This window comes from Chrysemys picta, chromosome 9 (assembly GCF_011386835.1).
Source record: "Chrysemys picta bellii isolate R12L10 chromosome 9, ASM1138683v2, whole genome shotgun sequence".
NCBI lineage: Eukaryota > Metazoa > Chordata > Testudines > Emydidae > Chrysemys > Chrysemys picta.
In genome coordinates this window covers 26,841,162-26,866,137 of record NC_088799.1, presented here as the reverse complement: position 1 = coordinate 26,866,137, position 24,976 = coordinate 26,841,162, and the positions used below count along the sequence as shown (strand labels likewise).

General features: G+C 43.7%; 1 protein-coding gene and 1 long non-coding RNA gene across 4 annotated transcripts in view; one reads left to right on the top strand and one right to left on the bottom strand.

Moving 5' to 3' along the window:
* LOC101949538 (arylacetamide deacetylase) overlaps window positions 1-24,976 on the top strand; it is a 168,300-nt gene that overhangs the window by 122,641 nt on the left and 20,683 nt on the right. The window contains exon 1 of one of the 3 annotated variants that reach the window (XM_005286937.5): window positions 4,900-5,100. The exons of 1 other annotated variant lie outside the window; for it this stretch is intronic. In XM_005286937.5, coding sequence (XP_005286994.2) covers window positions 4,963-5,100 — 138 coding nt within the window. In that variant the 5' untranslated portion in view covers window positions 4,900-4,962. Of the gene's footprint in view, window positions 1-4,899; window positions 5,101-6,085; window positions 6,107-24,976 lie in introns of those variants that run through there. One more of the 3 variants, XM_005286938.5, reaches the window with a different exon arrangement.
* On the bottom strand, window positions 15,716-23,312 carry LOC135973667 (uncharacterized). Its single transcript, XR_010590616.1, has 2 exons — window positions 23,205-23,312; window positions 15,716-17,197 (listed from the first exon to the last, which is right to left on the bottom strand). It is a non-coding gene; the product is annotated as an uncharacterized LOC135973667 (long non-coding RNA).

The following is a 24,976-nucleotide window of genomic DNA, read 5'->3' as shown; positions in this document are numbered from 1 at the left end:
TTGCAACGCCAGACAGCTACCGGTCAGTCAGGAATCAATTTGGAGTGGGCAAATCTACTGTGGGGGCTGCTGTGATCCAAGTAGCCAACGCAATCAAAGACCTGGTGATATCAAGGGTAGTGACTCTGGGAAACGTGCAGCTCATAGTGGATGGCTTTGCTGCAATGGGATTCCCAAACTGTGGTGGGGCGATAGATGGAACCCATATCCCTATCTTGTTACCGGAGCACCAAGCCACCAAGTACATAAACCGCAAGGGGTACTTTTCAATGCTGCTGCAAGCCCTGGTGGATCACAAGGGACGTTTCACTAACATCAACGTGGGATGGCCGGGAAAGGTACATGATGCTCGCGTCTTCAGGAACTCTGCTCTGTTTCAAAAGCTGGAGGAAGGGACAGGGCCGGCTCTGGCTTTTTTGTCACTCGAGGCAAAAAAGCCTCCCGCCGCCTCCCCCGCCCCAGCGGGGAGCGCCGGGCGGAGGGCAGCGAGCCTGGCCGTGGCTCCGCTCTCCCCGGCGGCCAGAGCGCCGGGAGGAAGGCGGAGAGCCTGGCCGCGGCCCCGCTCTTCCCGGCCGGCCGGAGCACTGGGGGAGGGCAGCCCCGCTCTTCCCGGCCGGAGCGCCGGGGGGAGGGCGGAGAGCCCAGCTGGGGCCCCACTCTCCCCGACCGGCCGGAGTGCTGGGAGGAGGGCGGAGAGCCCGGCCGCGGTCCCGCTCTCCCCGACCAGCTGGAGCGCCGGGGGGAGGGCGGCAAGCCCGGCCGCGGTCCCGCTCTTCCCGGCCAGCCGGAGCGCCGGGGGAGGGCAGCGAGCCCACCGCGGCTCCGCTCCCCCTGGCGGCCGGAGCGCCGGGGGGGGAGGGTGGTGAGCCTGGCCGGCTGTTGGTTACACAGTGGCTGTAGCGGCGGTCTCTGCTCCTGCTGCCTTTCCTGCAGCTCAACCATACGCTGGAGCATATCAGTTTGATGCTCCAGCAGCCGGAGCATAGACTCTTGCCTTCTGTCAGCAAGCTGACATCACCTATTCTCTTCAGCCCGCCACTTGCGCTCTTCAGCCCGCGATTGAGCCCGCCATCTCTCCTCTCGTTCATATTGTGCTTTTTTGCACTCTGACATTGACTGCCTCCACGCATTCTGCTGTGCTCTTTCAGCATGGGAGGACATCTGGAGCTCCGAGAACATATCATCCCGAGTCCGCCGTTTTCTCCTTCTAATCTTCACTAGCCTCTGTGAAGGAGAAACATTTGCAGCTGGTGGAGGAGAAGGGAGAGGTGGTTAAAAAAGACACATTTTAGAGAACAATGGGTACACTCTTTCACGTTAAATTTTGCTGTTCACATTACACAGCACATGTGCTTTCGTTACAAGGTCGCATTTTTCCTCTTATGTTGAGGGCCTACTGGTTTGGTGTGAGAGATCACTCACACAGTGCCAGGCAACAGATTTCGGCTTGCAGGCAGCCATGGTAAGCCACAGTCTTTTGGCTTTTTTAGCCTTCTTAACATGTGGGAATGGTTTCAAACAGTAGCGCCCTCATTTCCCATACCAAGCTTCCATTGGGTTGGCCATTTAAAATGGGTTTGCAATGTAAAAGGAGGGGCTGCGGTTTCCGGGTTAACATGCAGCACAAACCCAACTTACACCCCCCACCCCACCCACACACACACCCAATTCTCTGGGATGATCACTTCAACCCTCCCCCCACCGCGTGGCTAACAGCGGGGAACAATGTACCTCTGAATGTCGCCTTAATAAAATCACCCCATTTCAACCATATGACCGTGAATGATATCACTCTCCTGAGGATAACAAAGAGAGATAAGGAATGGATGTTGTCTGCATGCCAGCAAACACCGGGACCATACGCTGCCATGCTTTGTTATGCAATGATTCCAGACTACGTGCTACTGGCCTGGCGTGGTAAAGTGTCCTACCATGGTGGACGGGATAAGGCAGCCCTCCCCAGAAACCTTTTGCAAAGGCTTTGGGAGTACATGAAGGAGAGCTTTCTGGAGATGTCCCTGGAGGATTTCCGCTCCATCCCCATACACGTTAACAGACTTTTCCGGTAGCAGTACTGGCCGCGATTGGCAGGGCAAATTAATCATTAATCATTAAACACGCTTGCTTTTAAACCATGTGTAATATTTACAAAGGTACACTCATCAGAGGTCCCCTGTGTGCCCTCAGAGTCTGGGAGCACGCCTTGGGTGAGTTTGGGGGTTACTGGTTCCAGGTCCAGGGTGATAAACATATCCTGGCTGTTGGGGAAACCGGTTTCTCCGCTTCCTTGCTGTGAGCTGTCTTCATTGTCTTCATCAGCATCTTCCTCGTACCCCGAACCCGCTTCCCTGTTGCGTGATTCTCCATTGGTGGAGTCAAAACACACGGTTGGGGTAGTGGTGGCTGCACCCCCTAGCATGGCATGCAGCTCCGTGTAGAAGCGGCATGTTTGTGGCTCTGCCACGGACCTTCCGTTTGCCTCTCTGGCTTTGTGGTAGGCTTGCCTTAGCTCCTTAATTTTCATGCGGCACTGCTGTGCGTCCCTGTTATGGCCTCTGTCCTTCATGGCCTTTGAGACTTTTTCTAATATTTTGCCATTTCGTTTACAGCTATGGAGTTCAGCTAGCACTGATTCATCTCCCCATATGGCGAGCAGATCCCGTACCTCCCGTTCTGTCCATGCTGGAGCTCTTTTGCGATCCTGGGACTCCATCATGGTTACCTGTGCTGATGAGCTCTGCGTGGTCACCTGTGCTCTCCACGGTGGGCAAACAGGAAATGAAATTCAAAAGTTCGCGGGGCTTTTCCTGTCTACCTGGTCAGTGCATCTGAGTTGAGAGTGCTGTCCAGAGCGGTCACAATGAAGCACTGTGGGATAGCTCCCGGAGGCCAATAACGTTGAATTCTGTCCACACTACCCCAAATCCGACCTGCAAAGGCCAATTTTAGCGCTAATCCCCTCGTCAGAGGTGGAGTAAAGAAACCGGTTTAAAGGGCCCTTTAAGTCGAAAAAAGGGGCTTCGTCGTGTGGACGTGTCCAGGCTTAATTCGATTTAACGCTGCTAAATTCGACCTAAACTCATAGTGTAGACCAGGCCTAGCAGGGTGGTGAAGCACTGGAATGGATTATCTAGGGAGGTTGTGGGATCTCCATCCTTAGAGGTTTTTAAGGCCTGGCTTGACAAAGCACTGGCTGGCATGATTTAGTTGGTGTTGGTCCTGCTTTGAGCAGGGGGTTGGACTAGATCAGTTCTTCTCAAAGTCGGGACACCGCTTGTTCAGGGAAAGCCCCTGGCGGTCCGGGCCGGTTTGTTTACCTGCCGCATCTGCAGGTTCGGCCGATCGCTGCTCCCACTGGCAACGGTTCGCCGCTCCAGGCCAATGGGGGCTGTGGGAAGCAGCGTGGGCCGAGGGATGTGCTGGCTGCCTTTCCCACAGCCCCCATTGGCCTGGAGCGGTGAACCACGACCAATGGGAGCCGCAATTGGCCGAACCTGCGGACGCGGCAGGTAAACAAACCAGCCTGGACTGCCAAGGGCTTTCCCTGAACAAGCGGCGGACCGGCTTTGAGAAGCACTGGACCAGATGACCTCCTGAGGTCTCTTCCAACCCTAATCTTCTATGATTCTATGGCAGGATGCTGACTGGTGAATCCAACTGTGGATCCGTCACTGTAGCGCTACAGATTGTCTTCCCCTGTGGAGAGATGACGCAGCTGGCATGCAAGCTTCTTTAGCTTCCTGCTAGTAAACCTGGTTGTCAATCCTATACTCCACTCCTGACCTAGATCTGAGCTCTGATTTCAACGGTGCTAAGTGGTATGTAGAATCCCATGCTGTTCCTCTGCACAGAGGTGAATTTCATGGAAGGGGTTTCATTTGGAACACACATTTTCATTTCAGAAGCTCTTTTGATCTTGAGCAGACAAAAGTTTATATTTCCCAATAGTGTCCACATGAGTTCATTGCAACAAGAATCTATTAAGTTGAATATCATGGATATTTAAAATAGCTGAATATTTTTATAAGTAATAGCTGTAGCTATGCAAAACCTAAACCTAATTTCCCCCATACGAATTTTCCCCTACTGTTACTCACACCTTCTTCTCAACTGTTTGAAATGGGCCACCCTCATTACCATTACAAAAGTGATTTTTCCTCCCTTGGTATCCTACAGTTAATTGAATTGTCTCATTAGACTGACCTCCCACTTGGTAAGGCAACTCCCATCCTTTCATGTGCTGTGTATTTATACCTGCTACTGTATTTTCCACTCCATGCATCTAATGTAGTGGGTTCTAGCTCATGAAAGCTTATGCTCAAATATATTTGTTAGTCTCTAAGGTGCCACAAGGGCGCCTCGTTGTTTTTGCTGATACAGACTAACACGACTACCACTCTGAAATGTGAAGTCTAAGGTATTGACCACTGTCAGAAGGGATACTAGACTAGAAGGATGTATGGTCTGATCTGTTACAGTAAATTCTGTGTCTCTCAAGTGTTTGCATTTATTTCAAGCTCCCTGCATAGTGATGAAGAACAAACTTATCAGACAGGTGGACCTTCCAGGGGCTTTTTTGTCTATGATCAGCACTTTTCCTGCAACTCTTAATTCATATGCTGCACTCTGTACTTATTTTTGTAACTGCATTTTCCTCTCCAGTCTTTCAGAGCTGTGGTTCTTGCCAGAAGAGCCCCTGCTTGACATCCATGTATTTTCTTTGATGTTTAATCTTTACATTTAAATATTGTAGCTGAATGCTTTCCATTTAAACACACGTTTCCCTTCTGTGTAGCAGAACGACCTCTGTTCAGGGTGATCGGATGAGGACTCACCTCCTGGGCGTGATCCAAACATAACGACAGATTAACTTTGCCCTATCAGCGTGTGCTGATTTGCAACTGTTAAGAGTCAGTGAGAACGTTTAATCTGATCAGTCTTGAAAGAAGTGGATAGTAGAACATGGGAACTAAATCCCTGTGCCTTCTTTTGGCGTCTGTTCTGGTAGCATATTATGTTTACACACCCATTCCAGAGAATATTGAGGAACGCTGGAAACTGATGCTCATAAATGCTGGCTTTAGAACTGTAGCACATGTGGTAAGTTTAGAATTTTATTTACTCCAGGTGCTTATGTATGAAATTGAGTTCAAGTAATGTATTAATGTGGAGAAAAGAAAAATACAGATCAAAGAATAATATCAGTGTCTGGTTAAGTAATATCCAAAATTATATCTAAGAATACCTGAAACCAATCAAGGAACTGTAACCCTGACACTAAATAAACTATTAGAGAAAAATGAAATCTACGAACATAAGTATATACAATAATAGAAATATATTAATTTGAATGGAAATGAGGAAGTGCAAACTTGTAGTTGATTTGCAATTTACTCTACAATCCTGTATAGCTAAATTATTGCTGTTTGTTTTTTCTTCCCTCCTGAGCCTAACTAGAAATACTGTGTCAGACGTCGGAGGAAGGAAAGCGAGAGGTGCATTTAAATATGGTACATCATTGGGGATTTACATAGTCCATGCGCGCATGGGTGAGGTTATGAATAAACACCAGCTAATTATAGAAGTGCTAATGTAATCAATCACATATAAAGCTCTGAGACTTTCTAATCACTTTCCCTGGGTACTGATGCAAGATCTAATTGTAATCCTGTGTGATAACGGGAGAGATGGCTAACTCCGCAGCACAGAACGATGTGCAGCCTTCTAGAAATGATCGGTAGAGTAGTGTGGCTATAATGGCTAGACAGGACACATTTAAATGTATTCTGATGTACACCTACGCGTTTGTCTCTATTTATTACATTTTGGGCTTCATTTTAGTCATCACTAACTCTTGCACACCGTGTATACATACCAGGGCTTTTCTTCCTGTGTGCATAAACAGGGCTGTAGTTTCCAGCTCTGGGTAGTACTGTCAAATCTGTAGAAGTATTGTGCGCGGTACAATTTAAGAAACATACATCTTAAACTTCTGATCTACTCAAGCTCCCCCTTGCCTCAAACGCAACCTGCATTTGCGAATCAGCAGAGGCTGCAGCAATTATGATCTTTTTGTTATACACTTTTGTCGGCGCTAGCTATGAAGGTTGGTGGTTGTTGCTGGGGGGCCGGGGAGGTGTTGATCTGTCTAGATGGTGGCTTTTTGCTTCGCTCTGTTAGGAATACACACAGTACTAGGTAAACATCGAGGGGGGAGGTTATGAACTTAGCTTGAAAGGGTGAAACTGAAAGGTTGCTCGGCTGAGGCTGTAAACACTAGGGCTCAAGTTTCAGACGTGCTCTCTTATTTGGGGGGCGGGGGGGGGGAGGAGCGAGGGAGGGGGAGCTCGTTGTTTCACCCCTTTGGTGCCCAGCTTGAGATGCGGGGGTATGATTTGCAAAAGCGCCGCGCATCTTTCACTGACTTCGGTAGGAGTTGACGGTGCTTATCTCTGAAATCTAAGCCCTGCGTGTCTGGATTTGGTCACTCAAAATCATTGTCCAATTTTGAGCACTTTGGCCCGGGAGAAAAAGTTTTTGGGGTGGTGGGCGATCTCTTATTGGTGTTAGTTGGGAAGTGAGTTGTGGGGTCTAGGAGGGGGGGAAACAATCATTTAGTTAATTTATAAATAAACTGGACTCTGCTCTTTGATGAGCTTTTGTTTTGATTTGGTCTCTGTATCTCATTCATCCTGCACTAGCTTGTCTGATCTGTTCCAAATCTCCTCTGTGTGCAGGATAACTCTTGTTTGCCTTATGGACTTTGCAAGCCTGAAAACCTTCATTAGAGAGCCCTCCGCCCACGAGTAAAATCTCTAGTGTGAGCGGATTTCAAGTTATCCCCCATGCTAGAGGGACTGTAGGATGGCTGCAAAACTACAAATTTTAAAGTAGTTGCTATGGTATAATTTCATTATGGGTTTTGTTTGGGGGTGACCAGATAGCAAGTGTGAAAAATTGGGACACTTCCCCTCCCCCCCCAGGGGATGGGATGGGCTATAGTTGCCTATATAAGACAAAGCCCCAAATATTGGGATGTCTGATCACCCTAGGTTTGTTTGTCATGTGCCAGATGAGTTTGGAGGTCTGATTGGTGAGGGCTAAGAAAGAGAGAGGAAAACTAACATTCAGTCCCCAGACATACTATTAAAGGTATTCTTTGTGTCCAAGGAAATAAAGAAGTGAGAGGCTACTTAACAGGGCCCATTGTGAAAAGCTATGACGGGTCTAACTGTGTCCTTTCAAACACAGAATGAACATACTGTACTATCTATTACGTGAAGTAAGATGCATAGGATGTGATTCTGTGTCTGAGGGAGATTACTCAGATAGGTCCTTACCCATTTGGGTAAGATTAGTAATATAACAGGGAAACAGTTGTGTCGTGTGTGTGTGTGTGTGTGTGAGACAGACAAAGTTTGTGGGCAGAAACACATTAGAGTATGAGTTTGTTTCCAGGGGGAGTTTTTCTGTTGTAAGATAGCCACCCGCAGGTCTGTCATTGACAGAAAAACTTCAAAAACAGACTCCAAGGAGAGACTGCTGAGCTGGAATTGATATGCAAACTAAATACAATCAATTTAGGATTGAATAAGGACTGGGAATGGCTGAGCCATTACAAACATTGAATCTATCTCTCCTTGTAAGTATTCTCAGACTTCTTATCAAACTGTCTGTACTGGGCTAGCTTGATTATCACTTCAAAAGTTTTTTTTCCCACTTACTTAATTGGCCTCTCAGAGTTGGTAAGACAACTCCCACCTGTTCATGCTCTCTGTATGTGTGTATATACACATCTCCTCAATATATGTTCCATTCTATATGCATCCGAAGAAGTGGGCTGTAGCCCACGAAAGCTTATGCTCCAATAAATTTGTTAGTCTCTAAGGTGCCACAAGTTCTCCTGTTCTTTTTGTAAAGATGATGATTACACAAAGTGACAGGGATGATGTCAACAACTCTGCATGGGCCCTGAGTGTGAATGAATAATGTGTAATAAAATGAAAAAAGCAGCATGGTCTAGAGTTCTGAGAGTCTGGAGAGCCCGAGTTTTAATCCTGGCTCTGCTGCTGACTCACTAGGTAGCCTTGGGCAAATCATGGGTTAATCTCTCTATGCTTCAATTCCCCCATCTGTACAACAAGCATCCGATCTGCCTCTCAGGAGCCCTGTGGATTAAACAGTTAGTTTGAACAGTACTTAAAATGTAGAGATGTTTATAATGTTGTAACAGAAAAACATAGCATGGCTTTTTCAAATGGAAACATTTTCTCTCATACACTAATTGATTTCTATATCATGTATGACATAATACATAGCCTAATTATTCTTTGTCTAGTCACTTCTGTCAGATGTGCTAGGAAAAATAGAGTGAGAAACGGGAAGTGTTTTAAAAAGTTTATAACACATGACACCTCAGCGGGGACAAAGGAAATATATATAATTCAAGATGTTAGTGCATAGTTACACATATGTTGCAGCTGAAGCAAATCATGCAGCTGAAGCGAATGATGTTCTGCTTGCAAATTCATTGGATTGCATGGGCAAAATTCCTTGAGTAACATCATTCACCTCTAACCTATCCCAAACTTCTATAGCACGTGGTGATGGGCCATAAGTAATGTGTTTAGTACAGATGTGTATGTGACTTGGGGGGGGAATTGAGGGAGTTGTTGGTAAAGGTTTAATGTTAAACTAGAAGAGGAGAAGCCTGCAATATACCCCAGCCCGGGAAATGATAAAAGCGAGAGCTCTTTAAAATAGGCTCAAGTTATTATTATGATAGAGTTTTGTCACAATGAAATGGTGCATACAGTGTGCATTGTTATAACACAGCTATCAAACATCACACTAGTACTTGAACCTGTCTAAGAGGGACACCAAGACCCCCCTGCAGCTGTAGAGTTGGCAGCATTGTCTGTACAAGCTCTGGTAATATGGTCTCATTTTTTTGGCAAGTACGGTGTTTGACAGCATTATTGGGTCTAGTTGCACATGCGTAACTCCTATTAATCTTTGTGGGAGTTGTGTGCATCCAGTGCATGATCCTGCTTCCATTGAACTCTCCTGGACTTTAACAGAGTCAAGCCCCTAGAAATCGGAGAGAATATGCATTGTTACAACTACAGCAGTGTCTTCTTTTCATTTTTAAAGTGGAATTGGTACTTCTGAAGGATGTTGCATTAACTGCACTTGAGACTGACATCCTTTCTCCATAGAACTGGTACAGCTCTAGCACCAATAGTGCAAATTGCCTCACATCAATTGGCCAGATTATGATCTCACAAACAGGAGTGCATAGCTGGAGCGACTCCTTTGACTCTGAGAGTTTCTCTGAATTTACACCAGTATAAGTTAGATCTGAAACTGGTCCAAAATGTCTTAAACCTGTTCTGGATGGGAAACACTAGAAGCAAGATGGTAAGTTATTGTACTCAATCCTTGGCTTTATTTATCAGACTCTCAGCAAGGGTTCCACTTGTGATGGTGTTTTTTGTGATTAAGCCTCCTGTCTACTATGAACTCAAGAGTAACCACTGGCTCTGATGAACAGTATTCTATGCTTGGTGTCAAAAGCAGTCTTTAGCACTGTCGTGTTTTGGTTCTCTAGAGATTACTAACAGTAGGAATGGATGCTTTGTACTGGAAGGAATGCCATATTCTAGCCATTCTGAATAAAGAGGCAATCCATAGAAAAGTCTTTTTTATGTATTCCTGTTTTTCCTTTAGGGTTAATACCATAGATCCCCACCAAGCTCACTTAGCATGTGCTGCTGAACTGCTATGTGACCAGATGGCACTGATTTATGGTCACTTAATCATGGGTCTGAATGTGAAGAGGTGATCTAATTTAAAAGGCTGCATGTCTTTTGAGCCTTCCAATCTCTTGTTTTGATTTAAAAAACAAACAAATACAAATTGCATCAAATACCAAGATAAAAGGGTGAATGAAGCTGTGAAACAGCCAATTTAAGTGTTTTCTCTCTTCCTTACAAATATCCTGGGGAGTGTAGCCTATGCTTTCCAAGCCCACATTGTGCAAAGATTTTCCTGGTTTCAGATTTCAAGGGCCAGATCCTCAGATGATGTAAATTAGCATTGCTCCACTGAAGTCTGTCTATTCCTGAGTGTGGATGCAATATATACTCAGCTTCACTTTTACCTGGACACGTTGATATGGCATGCTGTTGAGTTTTAAAACCAACACCATTGAGTTCTGCTCTCCCCTACTTTGAGTATGAAAAGGATGCTGCAATGGATACAAGAATTCTGAAGTAAAGTGGGAGATTTACACCTCCATCTTGTGATTGGATCCAAACTAGCAGGCACATGTCTGTCCAGAGTCCCACTGATTTCAGTGGGGCTCTCTTTGGTCACAGGTTTCCAACTGTGTGGTGCGGATTACGAGGTGGTGGACCTTAGTTTGCTCATGTATATGTAAATATCAAGGATAGTCTTCCAGTTCCAAGCTATTTCATAGCAGAGCTGGGGTCTGATCTCTGGGAATGCACTGGAAAGATTGGGTGTGGTGTATGGCTATCCAGGGCTGTGTGTGTTTTCTCTCCGTGTAATAAAGTAATTGTGAACAAGGGTTAAGTCAAGGTGTATAAGCAGTATAAAGTGTTGTAAAATGTTTTGATAAAGAGGAGTTTCTTTGTTGCCTGAGTAATCTACACTTTCTCAAACATTTTTCTTGCCTTCAGAACTCTGGATTCGTGCCCCCTCCCCTACCACCATTAAAATGTCCTTTATACTGAGGGCTGGTCGACACTAACCTCCCAGTTTGAACTAAGATATGCAACTTCAGCTACCTGAATAACGTAGCTGAAGTCGAAGTACCTTAGTTCGAACTTAAAGGTACTTACCAAAGGTCCACACGCGGCAGGCAGGCTCCCCCGTCGACTCCGCCTACTCCTCGCGGAGCAGAAGTACCGGCATTGACGGCGAGCACTTCCGGGATCGATCCGGGATCGATTTATCGCGTCTAGACAAGACGCAATAAATCGATCCCAGAAGATCGATTGCTTGCCGCCGAACCCGGAGGTAAGTATAGACGTACCCTGAGTTCTCTTCAGTCTTTTTGGTAAATTGACTGCTTATTCAGTTACGTGGATTTCCTCTTAAAGGGACACCTTGAACTTGAAGTCTTTTCAGTGAGAGAGAACCAGAACAATTAAAAGCTCATTTGCGCAGTGCACATGGCAATTTTAGGGGCTTTATAATCAGAGTTCCCTATTTTTAAAAATATTTTTCTCTTCCCTGTTGCTGTGTGGAAAAACCCACACCAAAAAAGGAAAATTAATTTACTATTCATGGCAGATTGTGAAAGGAACTATGTACAAAGTGCGGTCAAATGCACAAAGTAAAGAAACTGCAAAAATGGAGGAAATGTTTTCTTATCTGCCAGTTATAGAAATCTCTGGTGTTACAATAGTAGTAGGGATAAAAGTGATATTTTTAACTGATATCCCTTGAAACCTGAGGAAGTGGACTGACAATTAAAATTCTGTAAAAAGGCTGAACACGTCTTGGGATTTAGAAAACATCAACAAGGAACAGAAAGTTCACGGCCCTGAACCTAAGAAAAATTCTCAAGAACATATGATAGGCCAGATTTTTAGTACGTTAATAGAGTTGTACCAGTGATCAATTTGGCCAACTGTATTTAGTTTTAGGGAGAGTAATAAAAGGGTGGAGTGTTGATATAAACTGTGTAATGTGTATGACTATACAATATAGGGGTGGGTGGGTGAGATTCTGTCAGGGCCAGCTCCAGCTTTTTTGCCTCCCCAAGCGGTGAAGCGAAAGGCCACAATCGGTGGCAGTTCAGTGGCAGCTCTACTGCCGCCGCTTCATTCTTCGATGGCAATTCGGCGGCGGGTCCTTTGCTCTGAAAGGTACTGAGGGACCCGCCGCCGAAGACCCGGACGTGCTGCCCCTTTCCATTGGCCGCCCCAAGCACCTGGTTCCTTGGCTGGTGCCTGGAGATGGCCCTAGATTCTGTGTATACATACATTAGGGCTGTCGATTAATCACAGTTAACTCGCGCGATTAACTCAGAATATTAACTGCGATTAAAAAAATTAATCACTTTTAATCACACTGTTAAACAATAGAATACCAATTGACATTTATTAAATATTTTTGGATGTTTTTCTACATTTTCAAATATATTGATTTCTATTACAACACAAAATACAAAGTGTACAGCTCACTTTCTATTATTTTTATTACAAATATTTGCACTGTAAAAATGATAAGCAAAAGAAATAGTATTTTTCAATTCACCTCATACAAGTACTGTAGTGCAATCTCTTTATTGTGAAAGTGTAACTTTCAAATGTAGATTTTTTTTGTTACATAACTGCACTCAAAAACAAAACAATGTAAAACTTTAGAACCTACATGTCCACTCAGTCCTACTTCTTGTTCAGCCAATTGCTAAGACAAACAAGTTTGTTTATATTTACGGGAGATACTGCTGACTGCTTCTTATTTACAGTGTCCGCCGAAAGTGAGAACAGGTATTTGCATGGCTCTTTTGTAGCCTGCATTGCAAGATATTTATGTGCCAGATGCGCTAAACATTCGTATGCCCCTTCGTGCTTTGGCCACCATTCCAGAGGACATGCTTCCATGCTGAGGACACTCGTTAAAAAAAAATGCGTTAATTAAATTTGTAACTGAACTCCTTGGGGGAGAATTGTCTCCTGCTCTGTGTTTTACCTTTATTCTGCCATATATTTCATGTTATAGCAGTCTCAGATGATGAGCCAGCACATGTTAATTTTAAGAACACTTTCACTGCAGATTTGACAAAACACAAAGAAGGTACCAATGTGAGATTTCTAAGGATAGATACAGCACTTGACCCAAGGTTTAAGAATCTGAAGTGCCTTCCAAAATTTGAGAGGGATGAGGTGTGGAGCATGCTTTTAGATGTCTTAAAAGAGCAACACTCCGATGCAGAAACTACAGAACCCGAACCACCAAAAAAGAAAATCAACCTTCTGCTGGTGGCATCTGACTCAGATGATAATGAACATGTGTCGGTCCACTCTGCTTTGGATCGTTATCAAGCAGAACCAGCATCAGCATGGAAGCATGTCCTCTGGAATTGTGGTTGAAGCACGAAGGGACATATGAATCTTTAGCACATCTGGCACGTAAATATCTTGCAACGCCAGCTACAACAGTTCCATGTGAATGCCTGTTCTCACTTTCAGGTGACATTGTAAGCAAGAAGCGGGCAGCAATATCTCCTGCAAATTGTAACCCAACTTGTTTGTCTGAGCGATTGGCTGAAGTAAGACTGAGTTGTAGGTTCTCAAGTTTTGCATTGTTTTATTTTTGAATGCCGTTATTTTTTGTACATAATTCTACATTTATAGTTCAACTTTTATGATGAAGAGATTGCACTACAGTACTCGTATTAGGTGAATTGAAATATACCATTTCTTTTGTTGTTTACAGAGCAAACACTTGTAATCAAAAATAAATATAAAGTGAGCACTGTACACTTTGTACTCTGTGTTGTAATTGAAATCAATCTATTTGAAAATGTAGAAAACATCCAAAATATTTAAATAAATGGTATTCAATTATTGTTTAACTGTGTGATTAATTTTTTAATTGCACGATTAATCGCAATTAATTTTTTTAATCGCTTGACAGTCCTAATATATATTCAACTTACATAGAAATACACAAGATAGAAAATATAAATTGTTCTGCATATACCCACAACCACTTGCAACAGCAGTCACAGATACATTCTCTTATTCTCAGTTAACTCCTATTATTTGGGTAGTTTGGATATGAAGTATTTAGATCTTTGTTTCTGAAACAGATTTTCAGATCTTGAGTTGTTTTGTGTTTTGGGGAGGATGTTCTGAACACCAGATTGGGAGCGTGGGTATTACTCCATTCCAGATTGACTTTCATGATCACTTCTTCCTCAGTTTAGTATGGTACTTGCCTATCTTGAGCGGGTGCTGCGATGATTCATCTGCCAAGCTCTTTGATGGAAAATGCTATAGAAGTGCTCAACATTATTGTTACTATAATAACGTATTTGACAATCTGAAAAAAAAAAAAAAAAACCCAAAGTGGGCACCTCTAGGTCTCTGGTTGGAAGTTGAAGCTAGAGAAATTCAGACTAGTAATACAGCACAATTTTGAAGAATTCTTAACCATTGGAACAACTTACCTAGGGACCATCACAAAGTCTTTAAATCAGTATTGGCTATCTGACTAAAAAGATATGCTATTAGCTCAGAAGTTATGGGTCTGATGCAGAACTTACTGGGTGAGGTTCTCTGGCCTGTGTTGTGCAGGAGATCAGACTAGATGATCATAGTAGTCCCTTCTGGCATTCCAAATCTATTGATCTGTGAATGCTTATATTCACTTCCCTCTCACCACCTCCACTAAATGGGCAAGTGTCAGAGGTGAGAAGGGAAGCAAGTACATTTTAAGCTAAAAGTGCTGCTGGATGTTTAAAGGTGTTGGAGATATTTTTCCATTGTGACACACAAGTTCTTCCCGTTAACGTGACATGCATGCCAGGAGAATGTTTCTTTCACATTTGGAGCAGCAGAGAGAAGTCAGCTTTAAATTTTCAGACTGAACATGTCTCCCATGAAATTAGTGAGGGATTGAGAATGCTTCCGAAAATTTTGCTATGATGTCATCATTATTCAAACACTAATAAATGAACTTTGTATACATACTTCTACTATTCGACTTAGTCAAATATATCTTTATGTTCCCATTCACATGCCTTTGGCAAATCACTGTGCAGGGTTTTGCTGTGGGTTTCCCATTGTTAACTGTTTTGACGTTTTCCACAGAATGTGTTTTAGCATTCTTTGGACAATTTCACTATATGTGCATTTAGATGCAAGGCCTGATTTGTAAAGGCCTTTAGGCACCGAAAGATGCATGTATGCACTTAGGGGGACATTCAAAAGCATCTAACTCCTAGAGTTAGGTGTTCAGCCGCCTTGTTGAATTTTCATAAGCACCTAATCACCTTTTAATAAAACTGGCTTGTAGTAATTTAACACCTCTTTCAGGGCTTATGTTGAGTTATATGATTATTTCTAGAAATTAAATGGAAGTTAGTAATTATGTTTGGTTGTAAATTCATTAAAGTATTAAACACATTTTCAGAAATGAGGTTGCTTAGGCATCTAATGCAGAACCAGTTTAAATAAACCTATTAGGTTTAAAGGTAAACTCAGTATAAAGGATTTAGCAGACAATGCATGATGCTTTTTTAAAAAGAAAAAATCCTATAGATGCTAAAGCTCAATGTGCCTTCTTGAATTTAGGGCAGACTTTCAAACTTGGGTGCATGAACTTAGGCACCTAGGTTTAGCTGTGGCAGAGCAGGTTGTCTGGTGGACCAGAAATTTGTCAATTACTGTCCATTTACATTCCAAGCTTGTTCTGTTAGGGACCATTTCCTACTATATGTTTGTACAGCACCTAGCACTATATGGTCCTAGTGCTGATGGGGCATTGGGATATGACTGGAATACAATGTTAAATAATATGGTGTTAAATGGATAGTCTGGGGAACAGAAATAGGACGTACAGGGAATGTGAGAGAAAACACACGTTGGTTAAATCATTTTAATTAACCAGTTACCTCTACTAGGTTTCTCATTGTTCTCTGGATCTGTTTAGCTTAAGTAAATTATAGGCAGGATCATTATTATTTTTATTTGATTAGACAAAATAGCTTTTAAAGCAAACAAAAAATTACCTACAGTTTAAGAATGGTTAGATAATAGTTTAGTGTCAAAAACTGAACTCAACATGGGATGTTACATCTTTTCAGAGATAATAAATCAGTTTAATTCATTCAGCATCTTACCACAATCTTCTTACAAAGGCAAACTTCTGTGTTACTTCAGTACCAGTTTGGGCAGGTGATTTGTTGGTACTAACATGGAACTATGGATCCTTTCTTAATTCCAATCAAGTTTATCTGCCAGTGGAACGGTGGCACTGCTCATGTCAGTTCAACCAAACAGTTCTACGGTAGAATCTAGAACTTTAAACAAGCTACTTAATTATCAAAGAATGTTAATTCAGTTCAAAATTACCTTGCCAAATGAATACTCGCAGCCAAGCTTTGTCACTTGTACAAGACTATCACACATTAAACAAAAACAAAATATGGAGGTAATAAAGCATCAAAATTCTCTAGAACATATCCCATACTGCAAGCTCTTATACCAATTTACCCCAAAGATTCAAATAGTGATAAATATCTAGCTTGCAAGCCAATTTAAAGCTCCTTTCCCTCTTTGTCTAAGAAGCTGTTAGTTCTTTTGACCAAAATCAACCTAAAAATCCCACAGAGCTCTGAAAGACTCAAGGTTTCTTGCAGTAGCTCTTGCTACTTTCTTTTCTAAATAGTATTAGATTTAATTAGTGTAATGAGTTTCCCCTGCTTCAATGCTCAGTTACTTTTGATTTAGCATAACTTCTAGACAATAACAAGACTAGTTGTTAACAGAAGGGTCACTCTCACTGGCCAGACAATAACATATCTGTTCAATCTCTCTCATCCAGATGTTTTGGCTTCAGGGCACGATGTATTGAACACAGTATTTTGTACATTTTTCTGCTGGATGGCATAGCCTGGATCCTCTTTTTGGCAAAGCTGATGTGAACCAATCAGAAACTGACCCATGGTTCTGATAAAGATTTGAAATGTCCAGCCAGAATCTGAGGTGTCCTTTCTCAGCATCCAGTGAGAAAATAGGGTGTCTCCTTTATGCCTTCTTGCAACTTTGCCTGGAAAATTCCAGTATCTTCGTGCAAAACATCTCATGCCATAGCAGTTTTTGTAAGACATGTTGAATCATATGCTGAATACCTGCTTCCTTAGCTGAAGTCAATAACTCTCTCCCACCAGTTACTTTCCATGGGCCCATTTGCAGTGTGATCCTTTGGCCAAATTTGCATGACTCCATACTCTTTCCATCACCACTTTTGAACTTTGAATAGAATCTTTATGTAAAGTCTCATCACACTCCTTGATGGTGTTGTCCTGGTTTAGTAGCTCATCCCAAATCAATATAAAGTCATTTGACCCATTTGTTGTTTGTATTACTGTAGCGCTAGGACTGCTAATTATGGACCAGGACACGTAGTGCTAGGTGTTGTGCTTGGTCAATCCCTAAAAGGAAAGAACAATGAAAGAAATCATACAAAACAGCTGTACACAATTCTGCACCACTACAGTCCCTGAACTTCAGTGGCAAGGTGAGGGAGTCCTGCCTATGAAATGATCCTAGTCTGTATATGTGCCAAACATAAGGTTGATCAGGGCTTATAAAACTTTTGGTGATTCAGCTCAAAGATTTACACCTCACATTGGCTTCTCAAACATGCCATTTGAATGTCTCGGTTTCTTTCATGCAAAATAAATACCTCCTTAGATATTATCATTAAAGATTTATTTTTATATAAGTATAGATCACATTTCTATTTAAAGTTGACAGCATGGTCCAGACTGCTTGCAGTACTTCTGTGGTTGCCTAGGCCACAAACTGAAATGCAGCATCCTCAAACTGAAGAGGTCTATTAAGAATACTTTTATAGCTTTAATCTTTTGATACAGTTTTTTAAATCTTAATTGTCATCTTTCAGGATTATACCTTGTGATACTGTAACAAATATAATAATGTGATCTACTCTGTTACTAATTTACAGGCATAAAGTATACAAAATAGGAAAAAAGGTAACAGAAGAAGTTACATCATAATTTTGCAAGGGTTTGTGGTTGACTAGCTAATTAGCTGCTGTAGTTACTAAGGCCTTGTCTACACTGGCAAGTTTCTGCACAGTAAAGCAGCTTTCTGTGCTGTAACTCCCAAGGTGTACACACTGCCAAGCCATATAGTGCTCAGAAACTGCACAGTTGTAGCGCTCTAAAAAAACCACTCTGATGAAAGACGTACAGCTTTCTGCGCTGGGGCTACAGTGCTGCAGTGCCAGTGTAGACACCATGGTGATTAGAAGCGCTGCGATTGGCCTTCGGGAGGTGTCCCACAATGCCTGTTCTCACCTCTCTGGTCATTGGTTTGAACTCTACTGCCCTGCCCTCAGGTGACCAACCATCATCCCCGTACATTCCTTTGGAATTTTGAAAGTCCCCTCCCTGTTTGCTCCGTGATGCGTGCAGTGGTCTCAGCGCATATTTCCAGGTGGCCATGCCTGCTCCATGCACCAAGCGATCCCCCGCTTGGAGCAATGCCGAGCTGCTGGACCTCATTGGCATTTGGGGAGAGGAGGCTGTCCAGTCCCAGTAGCACTCCAGCCATAGGAATTCTGATACCTAAGGACAGATTTCACGATGCATGATAAAAAGGGTCCATGACCGGGACACATTGCAGGGTAGGGTAAAAGTGGAGGAGCTGCGGAATACCTACCACAAGGTGTGGGAAGCAAACCACCACTCCGATGCTGTGCCCACGAGCTTCCAGTTCTACAAAGAGCTTGATGCGTTACTTGGCGGCGACCCCACCTCCACTGTGAAGGCACCTGTGGATACTTCGTTGGCCTGCGTGCCAGTCGAGAGTGGACCAAGCCAAGAGGAGGAAATCTTGGATGAAGAGGGGGAGGGGGACGCAGGGGCAGAGGATGACTTGGAGGCCAGAGATGCATGCAGTCAAGAGCTCTTTTCTACCCTGGAGGAGCCTAGCCAGTCACAGCAGTCGGATCTTGGCGAAGCACAAACAGAAGAGGAGGCCCCTGGTAAGTGGATCTGATTTTGGGACATGCTGAAGTGAGTTGTTTGGGGCAGGAGGGTTGCAGAAAGCAGGCTTGTCTCCCACCACATTCCTAGTCTGAGCAGTGGAACAGGCTGTTGACTCCCTCACTTCACAGGAATCTCCCTCAGAGATCTCCAGGAAACTCTCATAGAGATACTGGGCAATCTACTGCCGCAGGTTCCTCGGCAGACCTGCTTTGTTTCTTGCCCCATTAACAGTAACTTTCCCACTCCACTTTACCATCATGGAGGGGGAAGGGGGAACCATTGCTGGACTCAGGCGAGTTGCATAGGGGCCAGGACGGAAGCCACAGGCTTGGAGAAGACCCTCCCTTGATTCCCTGCTCACCCTCAGCAGTGAGCTGTCTTCCATAATGATCACATGCTGTGGAGAGTTTGGGACCAGGAATGATTATCAGCCCCCCCACCGCCCCCTCCACAGTGCTGGCTCTCCCCAGGAGCCATGTGCCCAGTGTACAGCAGCGTCCAGGAACAGTGATTTACCCTGCCCCTGTGGCTACTCACCATTGTGGGGGTCTTGTGCCTCATGTGTGCTTGCCTGGGGTCAGCCAGTTAGTATCCGGTGTGTGAGTACTGGCTGTGTTTTAAAGCACTGATTCACTGTTGTCTGTGGTGCAAACAATACTGCTTCTGTAAAATGTTACATTTAAACTTCACAGAGATGACCTTCGGAGTCCAGCCTCCCTCTTTGTTGTCGGCGGCAGAATGGCTGCACAGAATTAGAAAGCAGCCAGGAAGAACTAAGGAGGACTTTCTCTGTGAGGTTTTGATGCACTTCACTGCCGAGAAACAGGAATTGAAGGAGTGGTGAGACAATGAGAAGAGGGACTGAAAGGAGAACCCGGCACACCAGAAAGAAGACACGGAGAAGCTCTGAAAGGTTATGGAGCGCCAAGTGGACACGCTCCAGGCGATACTAGCTCTTCAAACCGAGCAGCTCCACACCCGCCATCCGCTGCAGCCACTGTTGCAAAACTCTTTCCCATGCGCCCCCCACACACACTGCCAACACACTGTTATCAACCTCCTGGCTTCACTTTCTACCCGCAGCATTCCACTCCTCCCTCCTCACAGTCCAGCACTGTGGACTGCCAGTACCCACTGCACTCAACACCGATCCCTCTGCAGTTTGGCCATGCTGAAGTCCAGCACCCGCTGCATTATACACCAAAGGAGAAGGTTAGATATGATCTCTGGACATACACAAATCTGTAGCCATCCTGGGACCCCTCCTCCTCTTAAGACCTTCCCTTCCCCCATCTCCCTCCCTGCTGATAAATTTTTTCGTTTGACTCTCTCCTCCGTTTGTTGTCTTTTAATAAAAGAATTGTGTTGGTTTGAAAGCAATCTTTATTCTCTAAGTGAAAGCAAAAAGAGCACTGCAAAGCAACAGGCAATTATGTTAAACCCCCTTCTTGCATCATGTGCACCGATCACTTCCTAGCATTTTACAAGCACTGCAATCCCAAGCATAGCAACAGATATTAGTGGCTTTCAGCTTCAAACTGCTGCCTCAAGGCATCCCTGATCCTTATGGCCCCATGCTGTGCCCCTCTAATAGCCCTGGTCTCTGGCTGTTCAAACTCAGCCTCCAGACACTGAGCCTCTGTGGTCCAGCCCTGAGTCAAGCTTTCACCCTTCCCTTCACAAACATTATGGAGCGTACAGCATGCGGCTATAAGCATAGGAATATTGTCATCGGCTTCTGTAAGGTCCAGCTTACAGGCATCACCAGCGGGCTTTTAAACAGCCAAATGCACACTGAACAGTCATTCTACACTTGCTTAGCCTGTTGTTGAACCGCTCCTTGCTGCTGTCAAGTTGCCCCATGTATGGCTTCATAAGCCACAGCATTAAGGGGTAGGCGGGATCTCCCAGGATCACAATGGGCATTTCAGCTTCCCCTACGGTGATCTTCTGGTCCAGGAAGAAAGTCCCTGCTTGCACTTCTTGAACAGGCCAGTGTTCCGGACTACCTGCATTAATGACTGTGAAATGCCCATGTTGATCCACAAGCGCCTGGAGAACCATTGAGAAATACACCTTGCGATTAATGTATTTGGTGGCTAGGTGGTTTGGTGCCAGAATTGGAATTTGCGTGGCATCTATCCCCCCGCCACAGTTAGGGAAGCCCATTTGTGCAAAGCCATCCACAATGTCACACACGTTGCTCAGAGTCACGGTTTTTCGGAACAAGATGCAATTAATGGCCCTGCACACTTCCATCAACACGACTCCAACGGTCGACTTTCCCTCTCCAAACTGGTTATAGACCGATCAGTATAGTATAGCAGTCTGGAATAGTCAGTTTCCACAGTGCAATTGCCACGTGCTTCTCCAAAGGCAGGGCAGCTCTCATTCTCGTGTCCTTGCACCGCCCATGAATGTGGCGTTCTTCATGCAAAAGTTCTGCAGCCACTGCTCGTCATCCCAGATATGCATCACAATGTGATCCCACCACTCAATGCTTGTTTCCTGAACCCATAAGCAGTGTACCACTGTGGTCAGCACTTCCATGAATGCCACAAGCAATCTAGTGTCGTACTATGTGTGGCGAGATCAATGTCGCACTCCTCTTGCCTTTGTAGTTTAAGGAATAACTCCACTGCCACTCGTGACATGTTGGTCAGAGAGAGCAGCAGTTCAGGATCCATCCTGCTGCCCGAAAGAGGTAGGGCACACAATACACAAACTGTTGAAAGATGGCGCCAAATGTGGACGGAAGCACAGGCATTGATGGGATGCCAAGCAATGCATCACAGTGCATTGGGACAGGACCCAGGATGCCCCGTGACCGCCCCCCGCCTTCCCACAAGTCTTAACAGCAGAAGAGAAAGAGATGCTCTGTGGGATAGCTGCCCAGAGTGCACCACTCCAAATACTGCTGCAGGTGCCGCAAGTGTGAACATGCAATTGCACAGGCAGCTGTCAGTGTGAACACAGAACCGTGGTTTCCCTTCTGCGCTCTCTGAGCAATGCTGTAACTTCCGGCGCTGTAACTTTGTCAGTGTAGACATGCCCTCAATCTTCTGGGTGTGAAAAATAGAAGCAGTGTCTGCTGTTTGGTTATCTTTTTAAAAAAGCTGACACCTGTTTTATGCAAAAGATTCTGAGCTATGCATGAATTTATATAACATCTTTGTTACTAATAAGCTCCATATTTTCTGTGTTGCAACTGCAAAAGTATATCCACGGTTTGGTTTTTAATTGCACTAGTCAAATCTGTGGTCCTTTCTGATATAACTTTTACTGCAATATATTCAATTGCAAATCTGAATAAATTTAAGAAATGACACTTCAGACCTATACCTTTGCCAAGGAGAAATTTAGCTGAAACACATTTTTGAAGTTTACTCAAGAAATTAAGGTATTAATTTCAATTAAATGGAGTTAATATTTAACTGGTTTCAGCCATTAGAGAACTCTCAAAGCTGATACTTGAGTTGTGGGGACTTTCGTTTGAAACTTCAGTTAGGTTTAAACATCCTCAGATAGTGATAAGAATAAAGCATGCACCTTTTGGTAAGCTGCATTTGAGGATTTGTTTTGGATCTATCACTCTTTAGGCTCTAGTACAGGGAGGTAAAATGTAAAGGGACACACTACCCTCTCCCTGGTGATAGAACCCATGGGAGAAGAGAGAGCCCCAGAAACTCCATTTGGCTCACCTTGCGGAGATACTGATGCATGCTGATGCAACAATGGGAGAGATTTGAGGATGGGAGAGAGAGAGAGAGGGTTTAGCCTCTTAATCCCGCAGATCCTCTGGACCAAATGGAAAAGGAAGCTGGAAACCTGCAGAGTACCAGCTGTTCTGTTGATTTGCTCAACCTCCTCATAATTTCTGGCAGTGTAGCTCCCTCAGAGGAAATGCACTCACTGCCTCTACTTCATTGGCTGGTTCAACTGCCCATCTTGAGAGAATAGCAGATGGCTAGGGGCCAACATAAGCTTCAGAGAGAGGGGAAATGCCACAAAGAGACCATTGACAAGTTTCTGCTCAGACCTTTCTCTGAAACCCTGCAGAGGCCCTGCAGTACAGAGTTGGTTGGCATAGGCGTGCTTCTGTGGGTCACAGTGAGTGAAGGAGTATGAAGTTAAGGAGCCACTATTTCTCCTCTGCTACTTTTCTGGTGTTTTTAATACATTTTAATGTTATTTGCTCCAGGGGAATGAAGCAAAGGGCTCTTAAACATGAACTCTGTGGACAGATTTAAAAATAAACTGACTGTAACCTGAGAAGCATGTGATCTTCTTGAATTCTACTCTAAAAGCAATTCACAACAAGGTCTTGCATTTCTAATACAGCTTTCCCCATCGGCCTCAATTCTGTATTTTAACTAATTCTTTATAATTCTGGGGTTTAATATAGTATCAAATAAATTCTTACCTTTTAAAAAAGGTGTCACTGGAGAACATTCTTTTGAAAATTAAGTGAATTTATTGAAAATCCAACAAAGGTACCTCCTTGTATGTATTTTACCTCTGGCAGAATCCTAGAAATTAAAGACAGAAAAGACCTGTTATGTGATCTTGTTCAATCCATCTGCCAACACAGTATTGCTTTCTTCAACACATTCTCCTGAGCTTTGTTAAATGATTTGGATTAAACCCATCCAATTATTGAAAACGATATCTTACTATTAAATCAAAATACATGATGGCGGATCCTTGGGTCTATTTAGTAACATTAAAATGTGAATCTAAAATAGCTCCACAAACATCAGTGAAGCTTCATGGATTTATGTTGGTGTAATTGAGATCAAACTCTGGTTTGCTGGGCTAAATTCAGCAGTGAGTTAAATAGTGGTGCAAAAGTTGCATGTGTGGTGTAAATTGATTGTAAAATATGTAAATGGCAAAAGTGTCACTTGCACAGATCTGGCATTTTGTGCATGTGTAAAATGAGTAACTTACATATTGAGGATGTGGAAGTTGCTGTTTAGCAGGAAAAGTAACTACCTGAAGGAATAACAGCAGCGGGGAGAGAGATGCTTTTTCTGTGACACTTCTCTTCAGTCCCCTTTGCATGTAAGTTACTCATTTTGCACATCCAAGTTAGTATAAATGACACTATTTTATTGCTTACCCCCAACTTCTGTATGTCAATTCTGAATGTGGCCTGTTACCTACTCACAGGTTACTCAGGTATCAGTAATTGGTGTCTAGTTTTACTAATACTAGAACTATGCTGCTGTTGTTGATACCAAACTTCCCTTGGGGCCAAGGTCAATGAAGCACTAGTCATTCCTGTGGAACAGCTCATGGGAGGCAGTTCCTTTTTCAGGAGGTACAGAGGGCCAGGAGGGTTCATGGTCTCCAAAATTGTAGCCCACCTACCCACCTAAGATGATGATGATGATGCAAGTAACATTTGCAGTAGGAAACTCATGGAGTTCCTTCTCTTCTCCAGCCCCTTCTTGTGGGCATTTCTCATAATATGGGAACTCTGATCCAGATTACATAGACTAAATGATATAAGGTAGAGGGTGCTACCTTACACAAAAGGATAGTCAGTTATTAAAATATAAATCCAATAAGGGGAAGAAGAGAACAAAGTGAAAGAGAATAAGGAAAAGTACTGGCAAACTGCATTTCTGTTCACACAGCTGCATGGCCACCACCCCTGGGTCAATGAAAACGAGATGGAGGAAGGGGACCAATATTTAATTCTTAGCATGAGTTCTGCTTTCCAGATCATATATTAAACTTTCACAATAAACTGCAAATTCTGCTACTGGCATGTGCCAGACCATGATTACAACAAAGTTATTGTTAGTTGTCTCAGTGGCAATTAGAACTACACTGTAATGCCCACAAATCATGAATAATACTCACTTTATGGTCCAGACTATATGTGGTTCCTTCAGCTGAAAGAAAATACCAATAACTCATTGCCAAAATGTGCTACAATTTCAAGGAGCCAGCACATGATATGGAGACAGCACAATAATCACTCCACATAAGTGACATCAGAATCTGGCCCAATGTCTCTCCCTCAGCCCCCCAGAATCACTTGTGATAAGCCTTGTATGATAACAGTTAGTTAGTGTCTAATTCTAAGAGTCTGATTTTAATTTCAGAAGCTGAATCCTTGATTTGCTTGCCAACCACTGTGGCATTGCTCTGTTATTCCATTGCTCATGTATCATAATCTCATCA